General features: G+C 46.7%; 1 protein-coding gene across 3 annotated transcripts; it reads left to right on the top strand.

The window, feature by feature from the left end:
• Window positions 1–2321: 2321 nt before the first annotated feature.
• On the top strand, window positions 2322–23138 carry LOC118503797 (ras association domain-containing protein 10). 3 transcript variants are annotated; one of them, XM_036037489.1, is made up of 5 exons: window positions 2322–2443; window positions 3935–4910; window positions 19468–20109; window positions 20980–21284; window positions 21382–23138. In XM_036037489.1, exons 3-5 carry the CDS (start codon window positions 19567–19569, stop codon window positions 22442–22444), a joined length of 1911 nt encoding a protein of 636 aa, XP_035893382.1. In that variant the 5' UTR covers window positions 2322–2443; window positions 3935–4910; window positions 19468–19566; the 3' UTR covers window positions 22445–23138. The 3 variants fall into 3 exon arrangements, with proteins under 3 accessions (XP_035893382.1, XP_035893383.1, XP_035893381.1); XM_036037490.1 differs by having other exon boundaries at window positions 2323–2443; window positions 4375–4910; XM_036037488.1 differs by having other exon boundaries at window positions 2323–2530.
• Window positions 23139–24124: the final 986 nt, after the last annotated feature.

Below are 24124 nucleotides of genomic sequence, written 5' to 3'. Positions count from 1 at the left end.
AACGCCATATCGCTCGCTAATGAAAACCGTCCGATCGTCCCTGGATGCATCTCGATCGCCTCCAGCAATCGCAGGTGTGATGCTGTTGTTGCGCTTTTCGAGCACGCGCACACACTTCCCAGCGAAAAGTCACTCCAGTCGATCACGAGATCAGTTTTCAATCAGCGCCACCGGCCACCGGGAGACTGCCAGTATCCGTCCCGAGCCCCTCGTATTACTGTAAAATATTCTTAGCTTTCTGTTACTTTGGCACCGTAAGTGCAGCGAGCCGCACTCTCACTGGTGCCGAGCGTGCGACCAAGTAAGGTGAACCAAGCGGCACTTTGCCGTAATTCATTCATTTCAAGTATTGGTTCCAGCGAAGGGTCCGGTCCGGGAGGCGTCATCCCCCCCCCTCCCCAGTAGTTGTCTTATTAGTCGGTCGTTGGTGCTGCACCTGCGATCACCTCGCTGCATAAGGATGGCCCAAAATGAAGCTCGACTGCAGCGCGTTTCTGTCGAAGCCGGTTCGAGTAAGTTAACATTTTAAAGCGAACCGTGATGCTTTTAAGTAATAACAATAATAACGTGCTTTATAGACCAGCGCTTAGGGTTTCGACCGCGCACCGAAGGCGAATTGGGTGGTGATCGATCGATCGGTCCGGGCTCGGTGCTGCAACTGCAACAACGGGGTTTACCGGTCTGCTGGAGGTAGCATAAAGAGGCCATTTCAGTTGGTGTCCGACCGCTAGACGGTACCGGTGAGTGAGAGTTTACGGTTGGATCCCACTTTGCTTAGGGATCCCCATAACATAGGCAGTCGGTAAGACGGCGTAAAGGTTCGTCGCCGTTACCGTCACACAAGCCGTTCGATTGTGTGGTTGCTTCCCTTGAGGCGTTTTGCTGCAGCGGTGCAGTGATCGTAGCTGAGTGTGTGTTTTTTCTTCTTGGTTGTTGTCTACCCCATGCGAGCCATTCGACTAAGCGTTCGATGTTCGCACATTGTTCCATTTGACGCGATGGGGTGCATTACACTGGCTACGCTGGCCGGCTAGTTTGTTGCTGGCAAGCCCTCACGGACGCAAGCTACGCACACTCGGCGCTTTAAACGTCGACACTCGTGTGTGTGTGTAAATGTGTACAGACTCACGCCATGTGGTGCGCGAGCTAGGAAGCTTCGATTTCGAATGTCCAGAGGGGAGAAAAACAAGCAACCAAAAATTGGGAACAACGCATGCACGGTTCGGGTTGGCTGTCCATCCGGAGCGTGACCCAATCGAAGATGAGGCGTCCGTAAATTAGATTTGTCGCGTTTTATTTTCACCCCACCGGTGGTGGTGTTTCCGTCAGCGGCATCATCATCAGGGCGCACTTTCAGTTCACGCCACCAATTCAATTCCATCGGCGACCCTGATTTGGCGACACTAATGGCATTTCGATGCATCGACCAATTTTTCGAGATTAAACCCTTTCGCTTGCCAATTGTTGTTTTTTGTTTTTTTTTCTGTTGTTGCGTGACAGAAAGACACCGTGAGCAACCGTGTGGCGATCGATTAACGATCAATCCTGCCTTCGCAAGCCTGGTGACGAGCGGTTCGATTTTCTTCATTTGCACACAGTGCTTTGGTTTGATTGAGCGATCAAAAAGGGCAAAAGGGGGTTTTAGAAGAACGGCTTTCACTTCTAGCTTCACTTAGCTGCAGAAGAAAAAAGGGGGCTAATCTATTAGTACAGCCAGTAAAACAAGCTTAACCGTCCATTGTCAGTCAGTTTTCTTTTTTTACCGAGAAAAAAAATGAATAAAAGCTTTGTTCTGCATCGAAAGCGTTAGTGATGAAATTAGGATTCGGTTTATCTGTGGTTAATCGAAATGTAGATTTTTAAGCCACTGCGCACTAACCGCCGGTGCAGCAACGTGAAGGCGGTCAAGCTTGGTAAGGGCCGGGCACCTCATCGGTCCCCGCATTGACTTGCACTTATCTGTCCGACCTAATGTTAATACGCAATCTAATGTCTAACGTATTTTTGTTCTCTCCGCCGCTTTCTTCTGCTTCGCTTTGCTCGTTGAAAAGGTAGCCTAAAAGGGTAGCTTATATCAGAATAAGGGAGAATGAGATACGGTGGGCATAAATTATCCGTCCGTAGCATGCAGTATGCAAGCGCGCGTGTTCCCAAGCCACGGCATGGTCAAGAGCAGCTCTAAAGGTGATCGCGAGATCGCGAGAGAGAGAGAGAGCGCGTGGTGCATAACAGAGAGTGGTAGGTGAGAGCATGAGTACCCATGCTGGTAACTCACGCCGTCCAACGAAGCACGGGGACTCCGTACAAACCGCGCCAACGCGTGTACGATCAATGAAGGGTTTACGCTGTAGCACAACGGACGCAGGTTCGTTGCTTACCGTGCCGTTGTAGTCGTTCGTTTCGTTTGTTTTATTTGCCTCAACCGTTGGCCTGGCTGTTATTGGTTTGTTTTAGTTTTGTGTGAAGTGTGTGTGTGTTTTTTTTTTCATTCTTCTTGAGATTCCCTGGAAGAACACCTGTTCCAACGAAGGTGATCGGGTGGAGTCAGCAAGAATTTGTAACTATTTTTCTTTCGGTTACCGTGGTGGCTGTCGTTGCGCGAGTTTTTCAAGTGTGATTCATCGGTGTCGGATTGCTTGTGGCGGTGTAACTGGGAATGGGAACAATTTTTCAAAACCCCGAGACATGTGCGGCTATGTGCGTGTGGTGAAGTTCGTTGAAAGTGACTTTGTCGAAGGGTTCTTTAAGGAGAACTTGTGCGAGCTAACGACTTTTCCTATTGCAGTGATCTATTGTACCGAATTTAGCCCGCGTTATTTACGAAGAGCAAAGGCTCAAGAAGAATTCCATCGGAAAGAGGCGAATCAGCTAAACAGCGGATCTACGATCCACGATCATTCAGCAGCTTGTTTGCTCAGCGGGTTCATGCAACACGTCTGTTATTGTTTTGTTATGCCCTTTTTTTCCTCTTAGTTTTCGGTGTGCGCTGGTGTGTGTTTTGCCTTTCCTCGAGCATCGTCCGCGTGAAGAAGATTTGTTTTATTTTTGTTCACAGAGCAGGCTCAAGTGTTTCTAGTTTGGCGTTTTTGGACAGCCTTCAGCTCGGGTTGCTGCTAACACCTCGGCCTAGCTGGTGGTATTATTCAAATTTAACGGTGTGAAAACGACGACGACGACGACGACTCGCCTGACACTTCCATCGATGGTGTAGTGTTGCTTCCTTTTACGCCCATCTATCGTAGCTTTCCAGTTCGAGAACGCACTTGTTTGCTTCTCTCGCTCTTTTCCACTATCGGATCGGCGTAGGTGAATGGCTGTCGCGCGTGATGCGCCATGTCGGAAGCGATCGCGCGTGGTTGCGTCGGAAGCGAACCATCCCTGGGATCGGATCGTCGCACTCGAAACCATGTTGACGCGGAAAACAATCGCCCTTTGACGGAAGACGTCCATTGGCGGTGGCAGTGTCATTGGAAAAGCAATTTAACCCCTTTTCCGGACTCGAAAAACAAAACCAAACCCCCCCCCCCTCCCCAAAAGGAAAAAAAACAGGAACGAGGGAAGCAAAACACAAGTGGACATAAAAATAAATTTGAGAACTCGTGGCGAGCGGGGAGCAAGTAAAATAAAAGAAAAAAGGGCGAATTTATGATATTATCGGGAGTGTAGAAAGTGATGAAAAATAAATAGATCTTTCGCTTCACACACACACACAGCCGACCGTAATGGGCCATTCAGTGTGGTTGGAGAATAAAATGGGGGATGCCGTGAAGTGAATCAAAAATTGTAATTTTCCGGGTGCCCTTTTTCTTCAAAACTGTGTCACCACGGAGCAAAAAAGTGTCCAAGATCAGGGTCGAAATCGGAAGAAGTTTAGAAGAATGTTTTTCAAAGTGTTTTACGTTAATGTGATCATTTTTTTCTCCGTGATCCACAGTGATCCGGTCCGGTCCACTACGGTAACGATACGTTTGAGTGCTGTAACAGTGTCTGGCAGTAAAACACAGTGACGGCGGACAAAAAAGGCATACTTTCTTCCTTCAGTTCAACCGTCAAACAAAGCTGGGGACCGGGTCTCTTGGGGTCCGCGGTGGTGATATCATCATCATCATTATAATTTTTACTTGCTTCACAAGTAACTTCAACTGTTGGTCGGGGAGACCCCTTGTCAGCCGTAGTGCTTAACGCGAAACCGCCACAGCCGTAATAAGAAGGTGCGGGTGCCTTTAATTTATACGCACCGGAGCGCTGCAGTGTCGCCGATCCGACCGCCGAGTCCTTCGCGGTACACCTCATTCTGAACGGACGCTTCCGTGACTTATGGGAATTAAGTAATTAAAAAATTTCGCCTCATCATCATTATTGCCGGGGCAGCAGCATCGTGTGACCACCAACTTCAACAAGCTCCAGCCCATTGCCCAGCTTGCGTTGATTCGGCGACCTCGACGTCATCAATCATCTCGTGTGCTCGGTAGAAGTGCTTTAGACAGTGTTGTGTGCGTACGAGTGCGTGTCTGTGTGGGGATTTGTTTTTTTGGTGCGAGTTCCGCAAACATAACCGATTGGTTTTACACAAAAAAACAGTGCCTGCCTGTCCGCCGCAAGTGTGAAAGTGTCTGTACAAGTGTGCTTTACTGTGTGTGTGGGACCGTGTGCGTCCGTATATGTCTGTTGTTGAATTTCGATGCTGCCACAGCGGATCGAAGACATAATTTGAAGTGTTTAAGTTATTTTTTCTCGACCGCCGAAAGTGATCCCACACAAGCCTTCACACTTCTGCGGGCGCATCATCATTAGCGGCGTTGGTAGAAGCTGCGATCATAAATTAACCATCCACCGGCGGCGGCCAACCGACAGAGTGACAGAGTGAAAGAGCTGGGTGCAAGAGGAGGAAGGAGCCATCGCACGTAAAGGTAAACAACCAAAATCTTGGTACAAATGTACAGTATGTAGGATTGGAAGGAAAACAACAACCAACCAGCAACAAAAAAATTAGTCAACTTTCACACTCTTTTCCATTCAGTTTTGAGCTCGCTGAGATGTGTGGATTTAAAAAACTGTTCGCAATGAATGTTGACCACTCTCACGTGCTGGACATTGGATTTTGGAGGAGGGGAGGAATCAAAACTCGTATCAGTTCGATCGCTCTTTAGTTAATTGATTCTGATATTTATGCGTTCGGACTGGTTTGGGACGGCTCCGAATGGAATGGAAGAAGCGGCTGCTGCTCTGAATTCGAATTCGTAATAATCTGGTCCGGTTGAAGGACACAAGCGGCGCAACGAAACTGAAACTGGACAGCTAGGCCTGCAAAAGAAGCCGAGGAATGTAGTAAAACAAATAAGTGTAGCATAATGACAACTGCTCTGGTTGCGTATTTTGAACCGGACTATTGCTGAGATAGCTGAGATGTTTTCCTCAGGACAACCTTAAGCTATGAGACTTACTGTTGCCAGTTGTGAGGAGAGAGAGAGCAACAAAAAAAAACACAACCACTGTCCAACAAGCATGACAACAGCGAAGAATAAAGGGGAAGGCAAAAAAAAAGGCAAGACATAAATACGCAGCCTAAAGCCCGAAGGAATTGGATGTCGGATAGGGTTTGAGGCGATTGCGCAAAATCGTCTCGTACGGGGCGCACCCAGGGCTCTGGCGTAACACTCCTGCCGGGCGTTTTGCTCGGAACGGATCGCGCCGAAAGGGAAAGGGAGAATATCGAGCGAAGACAACCGGCACATGAATGCTTGCAACGCCAGGCCACACAAGTGTGCCACATGTGTTGTGCCCGCTTGACACACTGTTCCTCGCTGTGCTCGCTCTCTCTCTAGAGTAGAGTTGGTTCGATGCAGGTTGCTGGACCGTTTGAAGCCTGGCGGTGGTTCGATTTCCAGATGAAATATTACCCCCGTCGGTCCGGCGATACTCCGGGCCGAAGTGTGAATGTGTTGTACGCACACGCGAATGTCGCATGCGTGCAAACAGGTGGACATAATTGATACCCTTGCGCGTAGAGTGCGTAGAATGAAAAAAAAATAACTCACCCAAGCCAGTACACGGGAGGGCGATAGGCGGTGCGGAGATGATCAATCGGACATGATTACGCGGTGTGATTGGAGTTCCGCGGACAGCTGGTGGTGGTGGCACATTGGGCCTTTTTGGTGGGATTCTTTGCGAAACCGAGAAATAGGAATTGATTAGATTTGATTTGATTTGGATTAAAGTCTGGTAATATAGCAGGACTCCAAGTAAGAGCTTTGGTGCAGTGTTTGAAAAAGCAAGAAGAGGAAATTATTTATGTGGATAATAATCGTTTGTAATTTCTAACGCCCGTACGAAAGGCTGACTACTTTTCTACGGGTAAAATTAAGTCACAGAAAGCCAGAAATGGCAGGCTGAGACCTCTCGAGGTTGTAGTGCTACAGAAGAAGAAGAAGAATTTCTAACGATTTTAAACAGATTTTTTGTTCAAAATCGAGTTGATAATTTGAGTCAGAAAACCAAATGCGAATATCTTGAACCAATCCACCCAGCATTGACTTACTGCTAGTGTTTGTATCGAGTAGCGGGTTAAGGTATTTAGAGGCCCCGAACGGAATGGCAGTTGAGGCCTCACACATTTAATTTTAGAAGAAATCAACAGGACTTCCCTAGCGGACGAGGCCCCGCTCCTAGGTTGATCCGCCACAGTTTGTATCTTATTCTGGGTCTAATAATCAGACTGCACCGGACCGAGGTAATCGGACTGCGGGGGAACGGTCCAGATTGGAGCTGAGCCCCTCTGTGACTTGATATACCCGTAGCTGGATAGTTAGGCTTGAGTTCAAGAATTTCAACAAAATCATACAACATTTAGACAATATTTTCTAGAGCTGCCTGGCACATTCAAGTCTGCCAACTGAGTTAAAAAGGAACCAATAAATATTAATATACTTGTTTACTTCTTTCAAATGTTTGGGGTCTCAGAATGGTTGCTCTTAATTTTAATTTTATTTAATAATGACACACTTTTGGAGGTGTTCTATTGTCGTAGATATTCCTTTTCAATGCTTTTCTCTAGAGAAAATCAACCCATTTGATAAAATTAAGAAATTCAAAAATGTTCAACTTCCATATTTTAACCAAGAATGTGTTCTAACGCTACCACCGTGCAGGGAAAACGTTACAGATTTGCATCATCACCCTGGCACCCCCTTTAAATCCTTCCCACCGAGCCCGATTGTCAAAGCATACTAATCGTGGTGTGTTTGCTGGCACGGGGGTTCGTCGCTTATAGCGCGATCACCTGTGATCACAATCTTTTCCCTCCGATCCGCTGATGCCGATTGCGGATTTTTCTTCACTTTTTCACCGATTCCGGTAGCCGCTGACAGCGGGTATCAAATAAAGGGAGCGAGAGAGATTGAAACCGGGAGCATGCGGCTTAATACATGCAAATAATGGGCTTGGTGTAGGGAAAGATAAAAGGGATGGTTTCCGTTTTGGTTTGGAGTCGGTCGGCCGGCCAAACCAAAATCGATACGATCGACGACGGATCGGTGGCGTGATCTCGTTTGCGGCTGAATGATAGGCCCCATGGCACCGCTTACCCGGGAGCAGGTGTTTAATGATTATGGAGCCATTTTTCATGCGCCCTCGTCGCCAAATTTCCTTACCCCCTGCGCATCCCCTAACAGGCTTCAGCTAAAGAACTTCATTTCCTTTCCAATGTGTCGTTCCACCCGATGGGGAGGGCTGTTTTTGCTTGCAAAAGGGAGGCCCTTTAAATAAGCACTTTTAAAACTGTTTCTCGCTTCCACCGGGTCCCTACCCGGTGACACAGTCTGCCCAAGTGATAAACATGAATCTCGCGGCCTTGTGACCTCGTAAGCGCAAGATGAAGATTGATGCCGGGTTATGTTGCAGTTCGCCAAAATTTCTTCCACCGTCCAGAGGATTCAGCGGCAACTGGAAGGAAAAATAGCAGAAAACGTGGGCAAAAAAACAAAAATCGCTCTCAACCGCATACTTTGCATGTCCAACTTTCTTTGACCCTCCTCACACGCGGGCCCGGATGGATCATTTGTTTTTTTGTCTCTCTCTCTCTCTCTCTATCCTTTCCTGGCGGTGCGTCGTTCTTCCGTGAAAGGTTTGGCCGGTGCGTGATAGGGGGTTTGAACCATTACCGAGCCGGAGAGTTAAAACGAAAACAAGACCACCGTGTGCCGGACGAGGGAAAACTGAAATTTTAAAAAGAAAACCACTGCCCGACACACGCATCGTTTTTTGGCAAAAAGGCAAACAGTGGAAGCTGGATGCAGAAACAAAGCGAGCAGCAGCAAAAAAAAACAAAAAAAACGGTTGTCTAAATTACGATTTCATTACCACCATTATGATATGGCCTAGTTCGGGGCATACGGCACGGTCTTTTTCAAGTGTTGTGTTTCTCCTTTTTTCCTGCCGAAGCCGTTGCACTTTTGCTGCTTGTTGATGTCCGCGGATGAGTGCGTTTTCGTTTAGAGGCGAAAGAGAGAGAGAGTTTTCACTTAGGTCAGGCGGAACGGAACGGCGTGTGGCCAGAAGAGGTCAAATGTCGGTTTATATTATCAGGCCGACTTTTCGGTCGATAAATCGTTTCGCACCGTTTGAATGTGTCGATCGAGGTTTGATAACGCCTTTTGAATGTTTTGCTGGTTAATGTTAATGAAGTAATCGACGGGTTTGCGAAATTGGTGGTAGCGACATTCACATCCTTCTTACGGGGTTACGCACATGTGTCGGTTGAAAGCGCTTAACGATTGATAAGGACGGTTGTTGCATGATGATTGATGTAAGAAGGCTTTTGGTGAATTGTTATTCAATTTTGATGTTTGTAGATCTTGCTCCAGAGCTTAATATTACGAGAGACCTTCAGAAAGTTTGATGTAGTTTTAAATGCTTGATGTCAACTTTCTATATCCTTTCGAAAGAACGCAATGCTAGATACCTGATGTTTAAGTAATATTGTCTGCGATCTAGAGACCAAATAGTGATAACATAGGACTTAAGATTACAGTGGGCGACAATTGTTCCCTCCGGAGTTGTATCTTTGATATCGGAATTCCTAGAGGACTGATATAGACAAAGAATAATATTTGAGAGGGTCGTTCTATCAACTTGGATCAATCTTGAATTCAAATCAAGTGTTTTGGAATCCTTAAATAGTAATTGGATGTAAACGAATTCTTGTCCAGGGGAATTGGACATGATATGCTATACATTAGAGAATCCTATGCTTTCGAACAGAACTCCGAGTATTCTGAAGAATATAGGCTCAGAGCTCTCTTCAAAATTATTCGGCATTAGGAATTTCTTTGAAGAAATTCTTTGGACATTGGAATAATCTAGCTATTTTAGGCAGGGATTTGAATTTTGATGTCCTTTTTCTTGATGAGACGGCCACTCTTGATGAGACGTCGGTTCAGTTTCATAACACTTGCTATGGGCATTGTTGAGCACTTATGGATAAAAAAAAACATAAAAATACTATTAACTCTACCGAAAAAGAAGCCCGTTAGAAGTCATTCCCCTCTTTTCCCAGCCGAAAGACTTCCCATCCATCCAAGGTGTCCAACAGCAGAAACCATCGAGTTCTTACGGTGGCGTTGTTCCGTCCCGAAACAAACGAATACAGCACACATTCTGTTCCACTCGAGTTGCTTTTTCCAACCCCACTTTATTGAACCATCAAACCGTAGCGTTCCTGCAGCCACAGCGTCATTTGTGTGTGTGTGTACGGTTCTGCATATCATTTCGGGTGGTTTTCTTCCATTAACGCGCTTCATATCAAGACCCGCCTGAGGCGAGGGAAACCCGCCCGTATTCCCGTTAAACGTACGGCAGCCCACCTGTGAGCGTCCAGAATTTCCGGGCTCGCGAATAATAATAGGAGGAAGTGTAAGTTTTCGGAGCCAACCGTATTGGTTGATAAAAGCAGACACCACAGGAGCACCACACAGAACACGGCGGATATCCGTCGCTTGTTGGTGGAGAATAAGACCTCCAAAAAATACGCACGCAAAATAAATCCTAACCCCCGAGGTCTCACCTTTTTTTGTGCGCAGAAATTCAGTCAGCGCCATCTACCTGGCGGTTGTGAAATTCTGCAGAATAGGGCGTTTATTGTCTAGGCGACTCACGCGCGCGCACTCCTATAACAACGCCGGCACAGACCCACTGCCTGTTCGAACGCTTCGTGGATTAATAATTGTGATTTATGAAGGTGCAAAACTGCACCGGCGAGAGGACCAACTCTTTGTGTCTGGGCCGGAGCTAGTCAAGGCAGGGCGTCATGAAATCTGTGCGAACTGAGGCGGGTCTTGATACGCTGGTTTGATTAATGCAGTAGCGTTTGGGGTTTCGGTACGCTTCGGCATCTTGGGTGGATTGTGTGTCGCCGGGCCGGGTTGACATTATGTGGCACCCATTTTTAATCGAAGCATGGGCACGTTGCTGTGCATTTACATTGAAGGGCACCGGTACCTGAGCTGGAGGAGCTGAGCTCTGGATAATTGCAGCTAATTCAATGTTTTATTGCTCTAAATGAATTAATTATATGGTGGGACATGTAGCTGTACCTTGAAGGAGCTGGGGCCTTCGATAGCTACAACTTCTATTTTATTTAGTTAAACACAATGCTCTTGAAGTTATCTTGAGTTAGTAAAGGCTTCAGCAGACTTGTTCTCAAAGTTAAACGTTGTGCTCTCAAACTTCTCATTGGCTCAAGAGACCTGTTGCCTAAAGGCAGCACGCCGATACAATACGCAACAAATAGTCGTCTAATCGCCGAAGCTAACTTTCTTCCCCAACTGGTTTTGCAAACAGAGGTGCATATCAGCCATCTCGCAAACGATGTAGACATTACCCGGACATATTGCTTAATTGATGGCGATTGACATATCAGTAATGAGTTATGAACCTTTTACCCCGCACCCCGCATGTTTGATATGCGATTCGGACCTTGACTCTTTTATCACCCAGATCGGATAGGCAAGACCCTCAAACCAGGCAATTAGGCCCGTTAGACATAGCAGACCACCGGGTTTCTCCCCCCTCCGAATCTAGCGTGTCGACAGGTTTCGGTACGGGCTAATGAGTGTCCACGATGTCCATGGGCAATTGTCAGCAGCTATTTTAGATTGAACCGAGAGAAGGTCACATTCCAGAGGTAACTAGTTTCGGGGTCGGTCCTAGAACAACACTTGCCTTATAATTACACCGGTACCGGTGACCGGGCTTTTTGACCTCTTGCGGGAGCTTGGTTCAGCCAGACACTCACCTGAAGTTTGGGGTGTAGCTAGCCATTTCTTGTCATTCGCTGGACGAAACGGTAGTTCACCGAAATACTGCAAGACTGCAAGAGAGGTCGTTGTTTCTTCCCAACCGAAGTCACCGAAGCGTAACGCCGGGTTGTGAAAGAGCGTTTCCCTTGGCTAGCTCAGAGTCGGATGAGGTGAATGTTGTTTCGGTGGTTTACGGTGGCCCGTTCCGAAGATCGTTAGCCTCCGATAGGGATTCCTCACGTACGATGAGATACAATGAGCTCCTATACCTCCCCCCCACACACTCTTTTCTTCGCGTGCTGCCAAGCTAAACCGCACCGAACCGATTTGATATGGAGTCCAGCGAGAAATATTAAATCAGTGGAACGAAGCACTCCTCGCCGGCACCAAACCACCGTGGTTGTATGGTGCGTGATCAGTGAGCAGAAAATAAAAGCAACACTATGTGGACTGGCTTCTCGCCAGTGATCAGCTAGGGCGATCACTGGTGGCGAAGAAATGTTTCGCAATGTGGTTCGGTGAAGAACTTTCCAGCCTAGCAATGCGTTTCCGCCGTCTGGATAACAGTGTTGCTTCGTCCGATTACATATAAATTTAAAAATTAGCAACACGGGAGAGAATCTGGCTAAAGGGGGGTTGGTTTGAGATAGTGGGCCCAGAAAGCCTAATTAGAATCGATGAATAAATAATCGACGAATGTGTGAAGCAAACAGCTGGGCGTCGTCCGCAGCTAATCCTCTGCCTTCGGTGCGTTAGCCTTGCTGGCGCGATTGCATCTGGTATATATGAATATGTATTACACCGTTCAAGTCGGAGCAACGGGAGAGACATACGTGAACCGTACGCGTAACGTTTCTAGCTGCAATAGCTTCCTAAGCAGGATTAGTCATTTCGTTAATTTTTCTTCTACTTTCGCAACTCACCACCAGGACAGTTTAACGACTAGACAATCCCCCGTCCAGGAAAGGGTGTTCTCATTAGTTGCGCTCTGATGACTTCGTACGTTATGCGATGGGATCGGGGCGACCTAACCCTGCATCGCGTAATACGCTCGAAATTAACAGGTTCGTTCTCTATCCTGCCCGACGAGTTACAGCTTGGATCATGTCTAAGAAGCTTTTCGAGCCAGACGTAAACCTTTCACGCGTCTGCCTACTCGTGATCCTTCAAGCGAAACATCAGGCAGCCAACAACTGTTTGTACACCGTTTTCTATTTGTACTGCGCCGTTTGCTTTGTGTCTTCGGGGAATTCTGGAAGATTTTACAAATGAATTCAATGCTCGTATGTCAACACGCTGGCCGTTAAACTACCTCCTTCGCTGATCACTCAGCTGTTGTGGTTGGAGTTTTTAATGATTAATTTCGTCGTGTGCTTTAATTTGTTGGTTTACTCTATCCGATTTTGCTTGCTTGCTCTTTTTCTTGTGAAGTAGCCCTCATTACCTTAAATATATGCATTAAGGCTCGCGCAAGCCGTTTTTGTTTGTGCCGGTGTTCGGTATGGCAAAATCGGATTTGATGGTTGAGTTTTATTTATCCATTTAGTTTTGCAATACGCACTTACCGGAGGTTGCCGCCGCGTAGCCGCTTCAGCCAAAAGCTTCCCAAAATGCTCTCGGGTGTAACGAAGTGGATTTGGTAGGCTCGTGTGGAACGCGCGTATCGGTCAAATCGGTTAGCAAAAAAAAAAAGAATCTATTAGCAGAGTATGGTTCAGATGAAGCAAAAGGAAAAAAAAGGAGATAAAAATAGGAGAAAACAATCTTGAAAGGCAACGTGCGGCATCACGCAACCTATTCGCGCAAGGTTATCCGCAGACAGTCGCTGATCTCTCCCTCGGTCGGTCTGTCTGCCGGCGTCGGTATGAGCCAATGGACGATCTAACGAGCAGCCGGTGATTAGCATTGCGCTTAAGTTTGACTTGAACTTATCGACCGCTTAGCAGCATTAGCGAGCAGTTACAGATAGTAGCGGCTACAAATTGCCACCGTGTGTCTCGTCCATCGTGCTGTGAATGGTTCACCTGTTTCGACAGTAGAGTGCTCGGAAAAAGAATCATCGATTCTGCTACAAATCGTGCTACAACACTCATCACACCCAAACTCGACTCGTGCCTGTCCTTGAGCCGGTTGGTTGCTGGAACTGGAAGCTGCAGTTCTGAGGAGAAGGAAACACAACTTCAACAGGATACCGAAATGTGTTAGCTCTTGTACGTGTGTTGTTCAATATCCGAGCGCCAACCTAATTCCAATGCCCTCCTTCATCTACACCATCGTGAGGTCATCATCATCAGGCAGCCCCGAAAATCCAAAATGCCGAAATGAAGTGTCAATCTGCGGGCCGTAATCTTTTGTGCTTGAAGCTGTCAAAATCACGCTTCGTCTCGTGCGCTTCCTCTGCTGCGGGCATCTGGTTGGCGAGGGCTCGTGGAGGAGAGCCGTATTCAAATTTCAAGGACCACCTGTGTTGGATAGTGGTGATTGTAGAAAGAGCACAGCAACCCCCTTCGGATGAAGGATACATGAGCACCCTCGAGCATGGTAAATGCGAAGGAGAATCGGTTAAGGTGGCACATATGACTCGGTGTTCTTGAATTGTTACGAAGAAGAAAACGTTTGGAGGTGTATAGAATTTTGGGGGCTTTTTTGCTTTATTAAATTACTTTGAATGCTTACTGTTGGGCATGAAGGTTGTAATGTGGGCGCTTACGAAGCCAAAGATCGATTAATCGATCTGATGTACTGAAAAAAAACCTGAGGATCTTATAGGTTTTCTTTGAAACTTAGAATCATGCACATAAGTTACAATACCTAGAATCTAAGAAGGGCTGGGGACACAGGATTTCTTGTTGCGTAGATTTGTTGACCTAGATTTGTAAAGAATATCTTGTGTTGGTGTTTTTTTATTAAATCAAATTGCTATTTTTAGAGAAATCAGTGCTATTGTCCGTATATGTAAAATTCCTTTACAGCTTGGTAAATGTAGCCTTTCAGCTCACTAGAATAAAAATGTTATTCAGGTGGGACTTTTTAAATGTTGTGTACTGTGAGATACAAGCTTCTAGCATCTTTCATATTGGTAGGGCTTGTTAAAGATCATGTATTAAGAGAGACTTGGATCGATTTATTTTAAGCGATATTATGTGAACTTCAACTTAACAGGCTTTAAAGTTTGGTGGGACACAAAATATGTTGTATACTGTGAGCTGCAAGCATAAAAAAAATCCTTGTTTCGGAAGATTATGTCTTTACAATCGTTATGCGATATGTCGTCTGATATCCGCCCATTTCAGCTGTTCATTCAGCACATCGTAGCGACGAAGCGACAGGAAGCAACAGTTAACAGACGGAAAGGAAATTGCGAAACATTGTCACTTCCTGGCTGCCGGCCCAAGACAATATGCATCCAGAGAAACCATTGCAACGCTATGCATAGCAGTCACAGCTAAAATATGCCTTCTGTCGCACGCGGCGCGGGTTTTGTTCGCTTGAGCACAGCTTGAATGCCATTTTCATACCTTTAACTTGCAAGGTTGCCCATCGCTGCTTCCTTCCAGCCCGGTGCCATATGGTGATCGTGCTGTTTGCGTACTTGCTCAAAGCTGGCGAGAAATCACAGCCACCTCTTCAACTCACGCGCTCCGGCAACTTTGTGTGCTTGGCAGGCTTTGGCTGGGAGTTGACGAGGGAAAAACCGGGTGTGTGTGTGTGTGTGTGTGGACGTGATGACAATCAATCAATTTGCTTTTGATCGGTAACGGCGTGCGCATACTTATCAGCCCGAAAAAAATAAAATCCACAAGCCGTTGGTGCCACCGAAGAAATTCCCGTCTGAAGTTCCTGTGAGCTTGGAACTGAGTTCTCGCCAGCTAGAAAGCATGCGAAGCATCCCGAACTGCACGGGTAACGCATCCTCCATGCTTTATCGTACCTGGAGAAAATTCCTTTCGTCAACGCCCTTCCCACAAACACACGCATTCCCTCGGATGCATCTTGTAGACGGGTGCGCTTACAAGCCCGTAAAATATGAACGGCCCACTAGAATCGCAACGGTGGCTAATGGTTTGCCCCAAAGCAATCGTGGTCGTGGAACGCATCGGAGCAGGCACCGGACCGATGGTGCAGACATCATCCATCCATTGGCTCGTTTGGCCGTCAGGAGTTACGAAGAAAAATAGCTGCCGTTCTGCGGGTGTGATGCGTGTGTTCTACGGTTCCCGGGCCGGGAAAGGGTGGCAATAACGAAATCACATCACGATTTTTGGCCTGCTGACTTCAGTGTGAATTTCTCATGCTACCGTACCGCTAACGAAAAAAAAGACAAACAAAACCAACATGCTCACGAGGTGAGTTCCTCGGGGATGGTTGTTTTTTTTTTTGCCGCTGGTTGCTGCTGCTTCTCTTATTTACTGTCACCCGTGGATCAACCGTGAACGTGAAACAATGTTTGGTGAAGCAAAACTGCTTTAAAGCTGCGCCCCAGAACATGCTCCTTAGCAGTGTGCCGAGAAGAGTGTACTTTTCGGACAGAGAGAGAGAGAGACTGTAACGCGATCGGCTGTTTCGGCCAGAAGGTTACCATTTTTATGAGTCATTAATGTTTTGCGAAATGGTGTAGCGGGTTATTTGGGGGCTGAGGTTGCTTGCTGTTTTATTTACTCGTACGGCAATTTTACAGATATACGGTTGCCTAACGAGAAAGGTGTGATGTGAATATGAGCACCGCACTTTTCCCGGTTGAAGGCTTGAAGCCCTCAAGATGGCTTTAAACTCTGGCTTTCGCTCTTCCTATATGCTTCTCGTCGTTGGAACACTACGGACATCGTACAAGAAATATGAATATTAAATTATTGTCAGGTCTTTTGGCATTTTTGAACGTGTATCACTGTGGCTTTTATCTAAGTAAAAGTAAATTATAGCATTTGAGAAGTTTCCCGTAAGATGGCGTTATTTATTTGAGGGCTTGAAGGCAGGTTGAGAACTTGAGCTTTCCTTTTATCTTTCTTAATGTTAGCACACATTGGGCATCGTTCAAGAAATATAGATATTAAAGTAATTTCAAACCTTTTTACACTTTTGATCAAGTATCTTCGTGGCGTTCATCTAAGTATAAGTAAATCATAGCAGTTCAGAAGATTCCCGCAAGATGGCGCTATTATTTTTATAAAAAAAATATAAAAAAAGGTTTTTTTTAAGAATATTTCAGGACAAAAACGCATATTTTATAATTCGTTTTGTTTCTCAAAGTTTTTCGATAGTCTACAGAAAAATCCTTTATTCCAAAGCCAAAGTCAAATTCTATGCCCACTGTAGACTAAAGTCCAAGGCTCCCAACACTTCTCATCTTTTTTTTTTGCCTTTAGTTGTCCATTACAAAACCCTTTCATAATGCTTCATATTCAATTCCCATTTAATGTGCTCCAAAGCTAAATTCTCCCCCTTCAAGTCTAAAGGTCTTCTGCATCAAAACAAAACACTCCGTCCCTTAATAAGGTAATTGAATGCGGCTGCGAAGCTCCAATTATTTACCCATCGCTAACCGCGGCCCCAAAATATCATTTAACCCGGACTCAGCTCGGTGCTGTCGGTGGTGCTGGCGCCAATCATCCATTCCGTTCGCTGGCTTGATCTTTTCGCATGCGCCAAGGTACGATGCGTTCGGAAGGCGTCACTGCAAAGGTCTTCTTGGAACAGCAACCAGGCGGAATTTGTTGATTTGCAACGAGCTTTTTTTTCGCGCAAAAACCAAAACCAACAACCGTTCAGGTTGGGTTTTGGATTTCGTTGCCAATGACGACGATGGGGGTAGATACGTGTGTGTGTGTGCTCCAAACACTAACGAATCCCTTATACGAAATGGTTTTGATCGATCGTTTTTCAAACCCCCTCGTTTGGTAATGCTAGACGAGCTTTGACAGCGGCCGACGGGGTAAGAGTGTTTCACGATCTCTTCAGCAGCCACGTGGCCCGAGGACTTTTATAAATAAAGACCGACCGGTTGTGTGTGTGTGTGTGTGTGTGCGTGGTTTTGCAAAAGGCGCGGACAAGATCGATTGAGTAGATCACGAGCCAACCCCGCAAGGAGAGAGGCAAGTCCACAAATCATATCTCGCCAGTACACTACGTCTTTAGGTGGATTGTCTTTAGGAACTGTTGAGCTAAGGTCTGAGGTTGCGAGTGTGTGTGTGTGTCTTGTAGAATCATAATTAGTATTCATATATTCAAATTGAACGCTAAGCGATATGGCTATCGGTGGTCTTGGTGCCGCCACCGCACCACCTTCGGGTCCGTGACATAATTAAGACACCTTCACCGGTTGGGGTGTCCCAGGGAGAAGAGACCTTTCGGTGTTTGCCATGAATCGTAAGCCATTGTGTGTGATGTGGATGGTTTCGGGATGGAGCTCGAAAGATCAGGCGTACCATTTCCCATCGCTCGCTCGATCGATCGAATCGACACTGGTGATGACTCTTCCGAACGAGGTCGGTAGGCGTCAAGTAGGCACACACTTGCCGAGAAGGAGGATCTAGCACGTCCGAGGTGATGATGCTAGGGGTTTACAACGAAATAAACACGCACGCGTATGGAGAAGCAATCGCTGGTAGCAAACGGTATCCGAAGAGCTCGCCGGTTGAAGAGTCTGACCCGCTTGCTGGCGCACACGCATCCGAACCACCGATTAATGTACAATGGCCGTTGTAACGCGCATCGTTGTAACCTCTCGCTGGTAGCACTCCGGGCCGGAGTGTACCAGCAATTAAATGCCTGGGAACTGCTCCCTTTTTTTGTGTTTTCCCTCGTTCCCGGTCTCATGTCTTGTTTGCCGAGCGCGAAAAGCGTCGTTCCGCTGTGTCGTGCAAAAGTCGTGACCGACTGGTCCTCGGCGTTCTCGCGGATGTAGATCACTTGCCAGCTCGGCAGGTTGGCATTCAAATGAATATGATACACCGTTCTTGGGGAGAGCACACCGGGCAGTGGTGCAGGAATGGAGCTAATTCACGCTGCTCGGGAAAGAACGGCTTCCACGGATGTAATGTATATCTCACCTGCTTCGGGGGACGATGTATGATGGTCGAGATTATTCCAATTACCGGATCAGGTGTACCGACATCTTAGACGCTTTGGGGGTTGCTTGCACCATGCTTCTATTTTTAACTGCAATTGAGCAATTCTAATGGAGGAATGTGGTAAGCATTGGCGTGAAGTATGGACGTCTAATTGTGTTTTAATGGCCTTTCGTCAGGAGTCGGGAACGGTAAGGTCATTTCTCAAAGACTCGAAGGTGTGTGTCTAGGTTCTGGTTCTTCTAACCAACCAACTTTCAGGCTTTAACAGTCAGCTTCTTCCTCAAGTTCGACAACGAGCGCATGTAACCAAATTTAGTTGTCCATACCCTAGTTGCGTGACATTTGCTGAAGGTCCACTGAGATGATTGGACATCACCAAAGTGAACGTCTAATGCCTAAAAAAAGACTGTATTAAGCTTACACAAACACACAAACACAGGTCAGGTGGTGCTCTCTAGGGTTTGGTGAGTCTTCAATTTTCGGCAGGCCTTATCTCGCCGCCTCGGAAGCAGTTAATAATATCGCGTCCCGCTTCGCACGGCAAATTACAATCAACGCACGCAACATAATTTCCGCTGACGCAAACGTTTGTCCGCTGGCACCACGAAGCCAAGGGAAAGGTTACGACGGGGAACTTGGTCACCGAACAACGTACGAAAGGTGAAAGAATCGATTTCCTGCGATCGATTGCAGAAGCAAATGCAGTTTTTTTGCTGCTGCTGAGTGGTGCTGCTTTAGGGGTGATCAGCAGCGTGGAGTCGCGTCTGTGTCTGTCTGACCTGCTTAAAAGTGGACCTCAGGTGCACCTGTTGCGTAAGCGGTGGGGTAATCTTCGGGTTCGGAGGACTTGAACCTGGCCAATTATCATCACGTTAAGTTCTGTTTGAGGATTCGGGTTTTTTAAGGGTTTTGGTGCAAAACAGACGGAAACCTCGTGCTTTGCAAATCGAAAACAGATATTGCTTGAAGTTGAACTTCGTTTTTTTTTGGGTGGTACCGACACAGACTCTATAATCTACAGGAACTGGTTGTAGAAATTGATCAATTTGTCTTATTTCGTGTTTTAACATATGTGTTCCTTTTCTCTTGCTCACTTCTTTCTGCAGCTCGAGAACACACACACACAGACCAAACGGATGCGGATGATTTGATCGAGCACGGATCATGCTGATCGCCGGGTGGTCGTTGCAGTCCATCGCTTAATCATGAACGGTAGCAGTGGTAGCGGTTCCGTTGCAGTTGTGGACCACCGTCCAAAGGTTCCTGCTGGCACTGCTGGTGGGCCACGGCATCATGCGGCAGCGATCGCATCCTCTTCCGCAGCGACTTGGACACCGCACAGATCAGCCAACCGACCATCACCCATCACCGGGCAGGATAGTTTACCGCGCAGGCAGAAGCAAGATACGCTCGAAGCCGAACGAAACGCAAGCGAGGATGAGGATGATAGTGGTTCGGTGCAGAGCGATGGGAACGAGTCCTCGTCCGGGACGGTGAGTGACTTCTCGGTGGATGAGATACCGGTGTGGATCAAGGGCGAGCAGCGATGGATATCGGGCGTTTCGGATGACACCACGTGTGGCGATCTGATCGAGGTGCTGATGCAGCAGGAACAGGGCGCCGGAGGGCCAACGCCGGATGTGAAGGATTACTGTATTACGGAGAGATGGCGGCAGGTGGAGCAAGTGCTGGACAATGGGACGAAAATTTGGCAGATCTGGACGGCTTGGGGGAAAGCGCAACCTGAGGTAAGATAAAGTCAAATAAGTTATTTTAAGCTCTTATCACGATGTCTTCAAGAAAATCGTCAATTTTTCTTCTTTTGATCACAATTTTGGTTTCTAAGTGTCAAGGATCTTCAATGTTGACTATTTCGACTTTTTGTTATTCGAATATTTTTGTTTTATTTTTTATTTCTTGAAGAATGAACCTGTTTACTAAAAGTTCCAGTTTAATCTCTGTGTCATATACTAATTCTCGGCTATGTTGACTGCTCGTTTACTCAATCCTCCTGATTGTGACACGCCTTTCTTTTTCAGATACTTTAGTATGATAGTTTATTCGTTTCTTGATAGTTCCTGAGCTAATTAGACGAAGAGTCGATGTAATATATAAAATAAATGGCTATTTAATTAAAGATGACTTTTTATGGCTAGACATCAATACAAAATCATCGAAGGACCATCTTTCATATAAATGTCTGGTAAACATCGCCATGATCATAAAGCTCGTATCCTATTGCTTGCAAGAAGTTGTACACAGTCCACTGTCCTATGTAGCAATCTGAAGTATAAAGCATGTCTTATAAGCGCCATAAATGGAAGTTCAAAGTCTGCTTAGAAATGAATGCTCAGTGATAATGATCGGCGACAACCGATCGAACGCTTAGTATGTCAAAAAGAGAGAGAGAGAGAAAAAAGCCGAACGCAAAAGTCAGTAATGTAAACCATTTTATTGACAAGCTGCTCCATTAGATGAACACCTCAAGGCTAGTCGTGGAACCGTTCACGTTAGCAAATCGACTTACAAATCGCCACCTCTAATCGCCAATACTAATGCGCTCACCATTTTGTTTTCTTGCTTCATGTGTGTGTTTTTTTTTTATGTTACTGCCGCAGGTGAAATTTATTCTTCGCCGTGTCGATGGTTCCCATGGTCCGGTTGGATCGGGAGGCAATGGTGCTGCCGGTGGCACACACGGCACGGTGGAGCGCGATCGTGACAGTGGTCGCGGAAGTCCTACGGGCAGCATCAACAGTGCAATAGTGCGTCGCAAGCGGCACCGGGCCCAGAAGTCGACCTTCGCCTGGATGACGCACGGCCAGACCATTCATCCAAAGTCGTCCAAAACGTCGATCGAACGGTTGATGAAGTTGATCCTCGAGCAGGGTGACATCATCCAGCAGCAGCTGTCAAAGTTGCGGTGAGTAAATGGTAGCGGGTTGGGCAGCTGGCCAGCTGGGGTTCTTAAGGATGATTTATGTTGAACTGATCGGTACCACTACGTTCACTACCTGTAGCGATCGAGAGATGCAGATCAACATGATCGAGGAGGAACGGCATCGGTTGCGTGAGCGTGAGCACGGTAAAAACTATCTCCTCGAGACGTACCTGAAAGGATTAACGGAAGCAACCGAGACGGATCCGAATGCGATCGATAGCGGCATTACATCCGAGGCAACAACTACCGCCTCACCGGAGATGGACTTTGCACCGGACCATGACTCGGACAATAACGCGTCGGCGAGTGGTGAAGCATCCTCGGTGAAGGAGCAGATAAAACTGCTCGAAAAAATCGTCTCACTAAACAAACAGATCCAGCGGGAGGAAGAATCTGCGGTTAAGCTGTTCCAGAGGGTCCGACACTACCAGCTCGAGGATCCACCGGACGAAGCAAAGACACAGCTTGAAGAAGCACTGGCAAAGCTCAACTCCTCCATCGACAAGGACAATCACGAGCTGCAGATGATCGATGAGAGTCTTCGCCAGTCGGATGCGATGTTGCAGGAGAAGACCGATCTGCTCCGTAGTCTCACGGAAGAGCTCAACCACCAGGATGTGGTGGATGCGAAAGTTATCATGGACTTTTCACAACCTACCCCGGTTATGCGGCTCGATCGAGGACTGGGAGAGGTTCAGGATAGTCATCAGCAAGTGGCTATGTCCCATGCATCTCATCCACCGTATCAGACGATGACCTTCGGACCTGGTAAACCTCTTCCAAGCTATCCACTGTATCCGATCGCCGAAATCCCCACGAAACCGGTCCCAGTCCCGGTAGGACCAGGCGAACCGGCAAAGATCGTTATAGCTAGCAACACGCTGCCCAGAAACTTCCAGCGTCCAACGCTGGTAGCGCCGAGCGGGTTGCCCGGGCTAACCGTACCTTCGGATGCGATTTCCGTGCATCAGATCAACAAGTTCATCCAGTGCAGCAACAATCTGGGCACAAACTGCAATACCAACATCGACGACAAGGTCTGTCCAAAGCAGCTGTTCCATTCGGCCGTATCCTCGGTAGAGTGTCAAAGCACCGTGAAAGCCTTGACGGAGGACTTTGCCAACATGGGAACGCTCGTGTAGAACGCAGAGAAGAACAATATTCAAACAACTTTCGCAACCAAATCAAACGAAACCGAAGAATTAGCAGTCGTGTTGTAGATAGAGCCGGAGCGAAGACATTGCAAAGACACATCACATAGTCGCGAGTTTATCGTTTAATACAATCCGTACCATTTAAGGAAGACAAAATGAGCGACGGTGGAGATATATGTTTGCCCCTTGTTATTGATTTATGTAGAAGGTGTGAATGTTTTGCGCGTGTGTGCGTGTGTATCGTTTTGTGTATCGCTAGGTTTGTGTTTGCTCCTACCGTCCAGTACAGGCGTCCAAATCGTAACGGCGCTTGCTGGCTAGTCAAATGGTAAGATTTCAAAGCATTTTTTGTTGTTGGTTTGTTTTTTTTTTCGCGGTACATGAGTAGTGTTGATCACGAAATGATGCATTATATCATAGAAGAGAGCTTTTGTTTAGTAAAATATCGAAGTAGCTAGTAGAATGGTGGGCAGTACATCTGGTGGAATCGTTGCAATTCGTGGCCCGAACACTTTAGAAGTGTGATTAAATAAAGATAGGGTGAATGTGGAAGGAAGGCGAATAACTTAACCAAAAACAAAAACACAGCACGTTCAATACCATATTTATACAAATTTACCTTCATGTGGAATGGCTCGATTGATAGAAATAAATGTTATTGAATAAAATGCTTTTTATTTAATTTCTTGTGGTTGTTCTGCGAGCATCAGCAACGAACCCTTCACTGAACTACGGATTGCATACATTTAGGCGCACGCTTTACTCGAGTTGTAAAATGCACTGATCGCGGCGCTAACTACGAGTTTGTTGATGCTTTTGTGATTGTTTTCTTCGATTGATATTGGAGCAACGATTTAATCCTCAGCTTTTCACCGATTTTCCACCGAAAAACCAAGAAAAAAGATGCAAAACAAAAACCTCAAAAAAGACACCATGCATTTGTCATGTAAATCACACCAGCGCTGGATGGTGAAAACTTTCCCGAAGCCCAAGTCTTGCCCAGAATCTTAAAACAAAAATCGTTTAAATCGTGGAAAACTGTAAATAAAAGCTTTCCGCGTAGGATTCAACCTCCGTTCTACTGCCGCATCCTTCGCTCTCCCAGTGAACGGGGTGAGTGTTGTTAAAAGCTGGATGAACGGTTGGCAACGGATGTCTTCTCTGGAAGCACTACGGTGGATCCCAGTAGTTGATCCGGAAGCCGTAATCACAATCCCTTCAGCGCCCGGGTGGGAGATGTAAACTTTCACCGTTTGCACCGGAGAAGAAGATGTTGCCCGCAGACGATTGCCTGTGTGCCGGGACGCGAACTCTTCAGCCCGAGCAGTAGACATAAAAGACACATCAGTGCAGTGATCCAACCGCGCCGCAGGATGATGCGCCCGAAACGGTTCGACTCGAATGTTTCGACAATTCTTTCCGCGCCAGAGCAATGAAATAAAAGTTGAGGAAAAATGCCGCAAAAGTACGTGATTAGCATTGACAATTCGCGTCGATGGGATGTGATTCGGAGGGGTTGGGTGCTGGCGAAGCCCTTTACCATTTACCTCGGAAGGGATCGCCGGGAAGAAAAAAGGAGCAAATCGAAACCATTGAAAATCCTTCCTTCAGTCGCATTAGCGAAGTGACGCAGTAGAAAGGGGGAAAGCACTGGGAAAATAGGTGACG

Source organism: Anopheles stephensi, chromosome 2, assembly GCF_013141755.1.
Source record: "Anopheles stephensi strain Indian chromosome 2, UCI_ANSTEP_V1.0, whole genome shotgun sequence".
Classification (NCBI taxonomy): Eukaryota; Metazoa; Arthropoda; class Insecta; order Diptera; family Culicidae; genus Anopheles; species Anopheles stephensi.
This window is presented reverse-complemented; position numbering and strand designations above follow the sequence as displayed.

Excerpts from the sequence above, each read along its gene's own strand:
- LOC118503797 (XM_036037489.1), top strand. The coding sequence starts at position 19,567 with ATGAACGGTAGCAGTGGTAGCGGTTCCGTTGCAGTTGTGGACCACCGT. Across the intron at positions 20,110-20,979 it reads GGGGGAAAGCGCAACCTGAG|GTGAAATTTATTCTTCGCCG; the intron begins GTAAGATAAAGT and ends TTACTGCCGCAG. Across the intron at positions 21,285-21,381 it reads CAGCAGCTGTCAAAGTTGCG|CGATCGAGAGATGCAGATCA; the intron begins GTGAGTAAATGG and ends CACTACCTGTAG.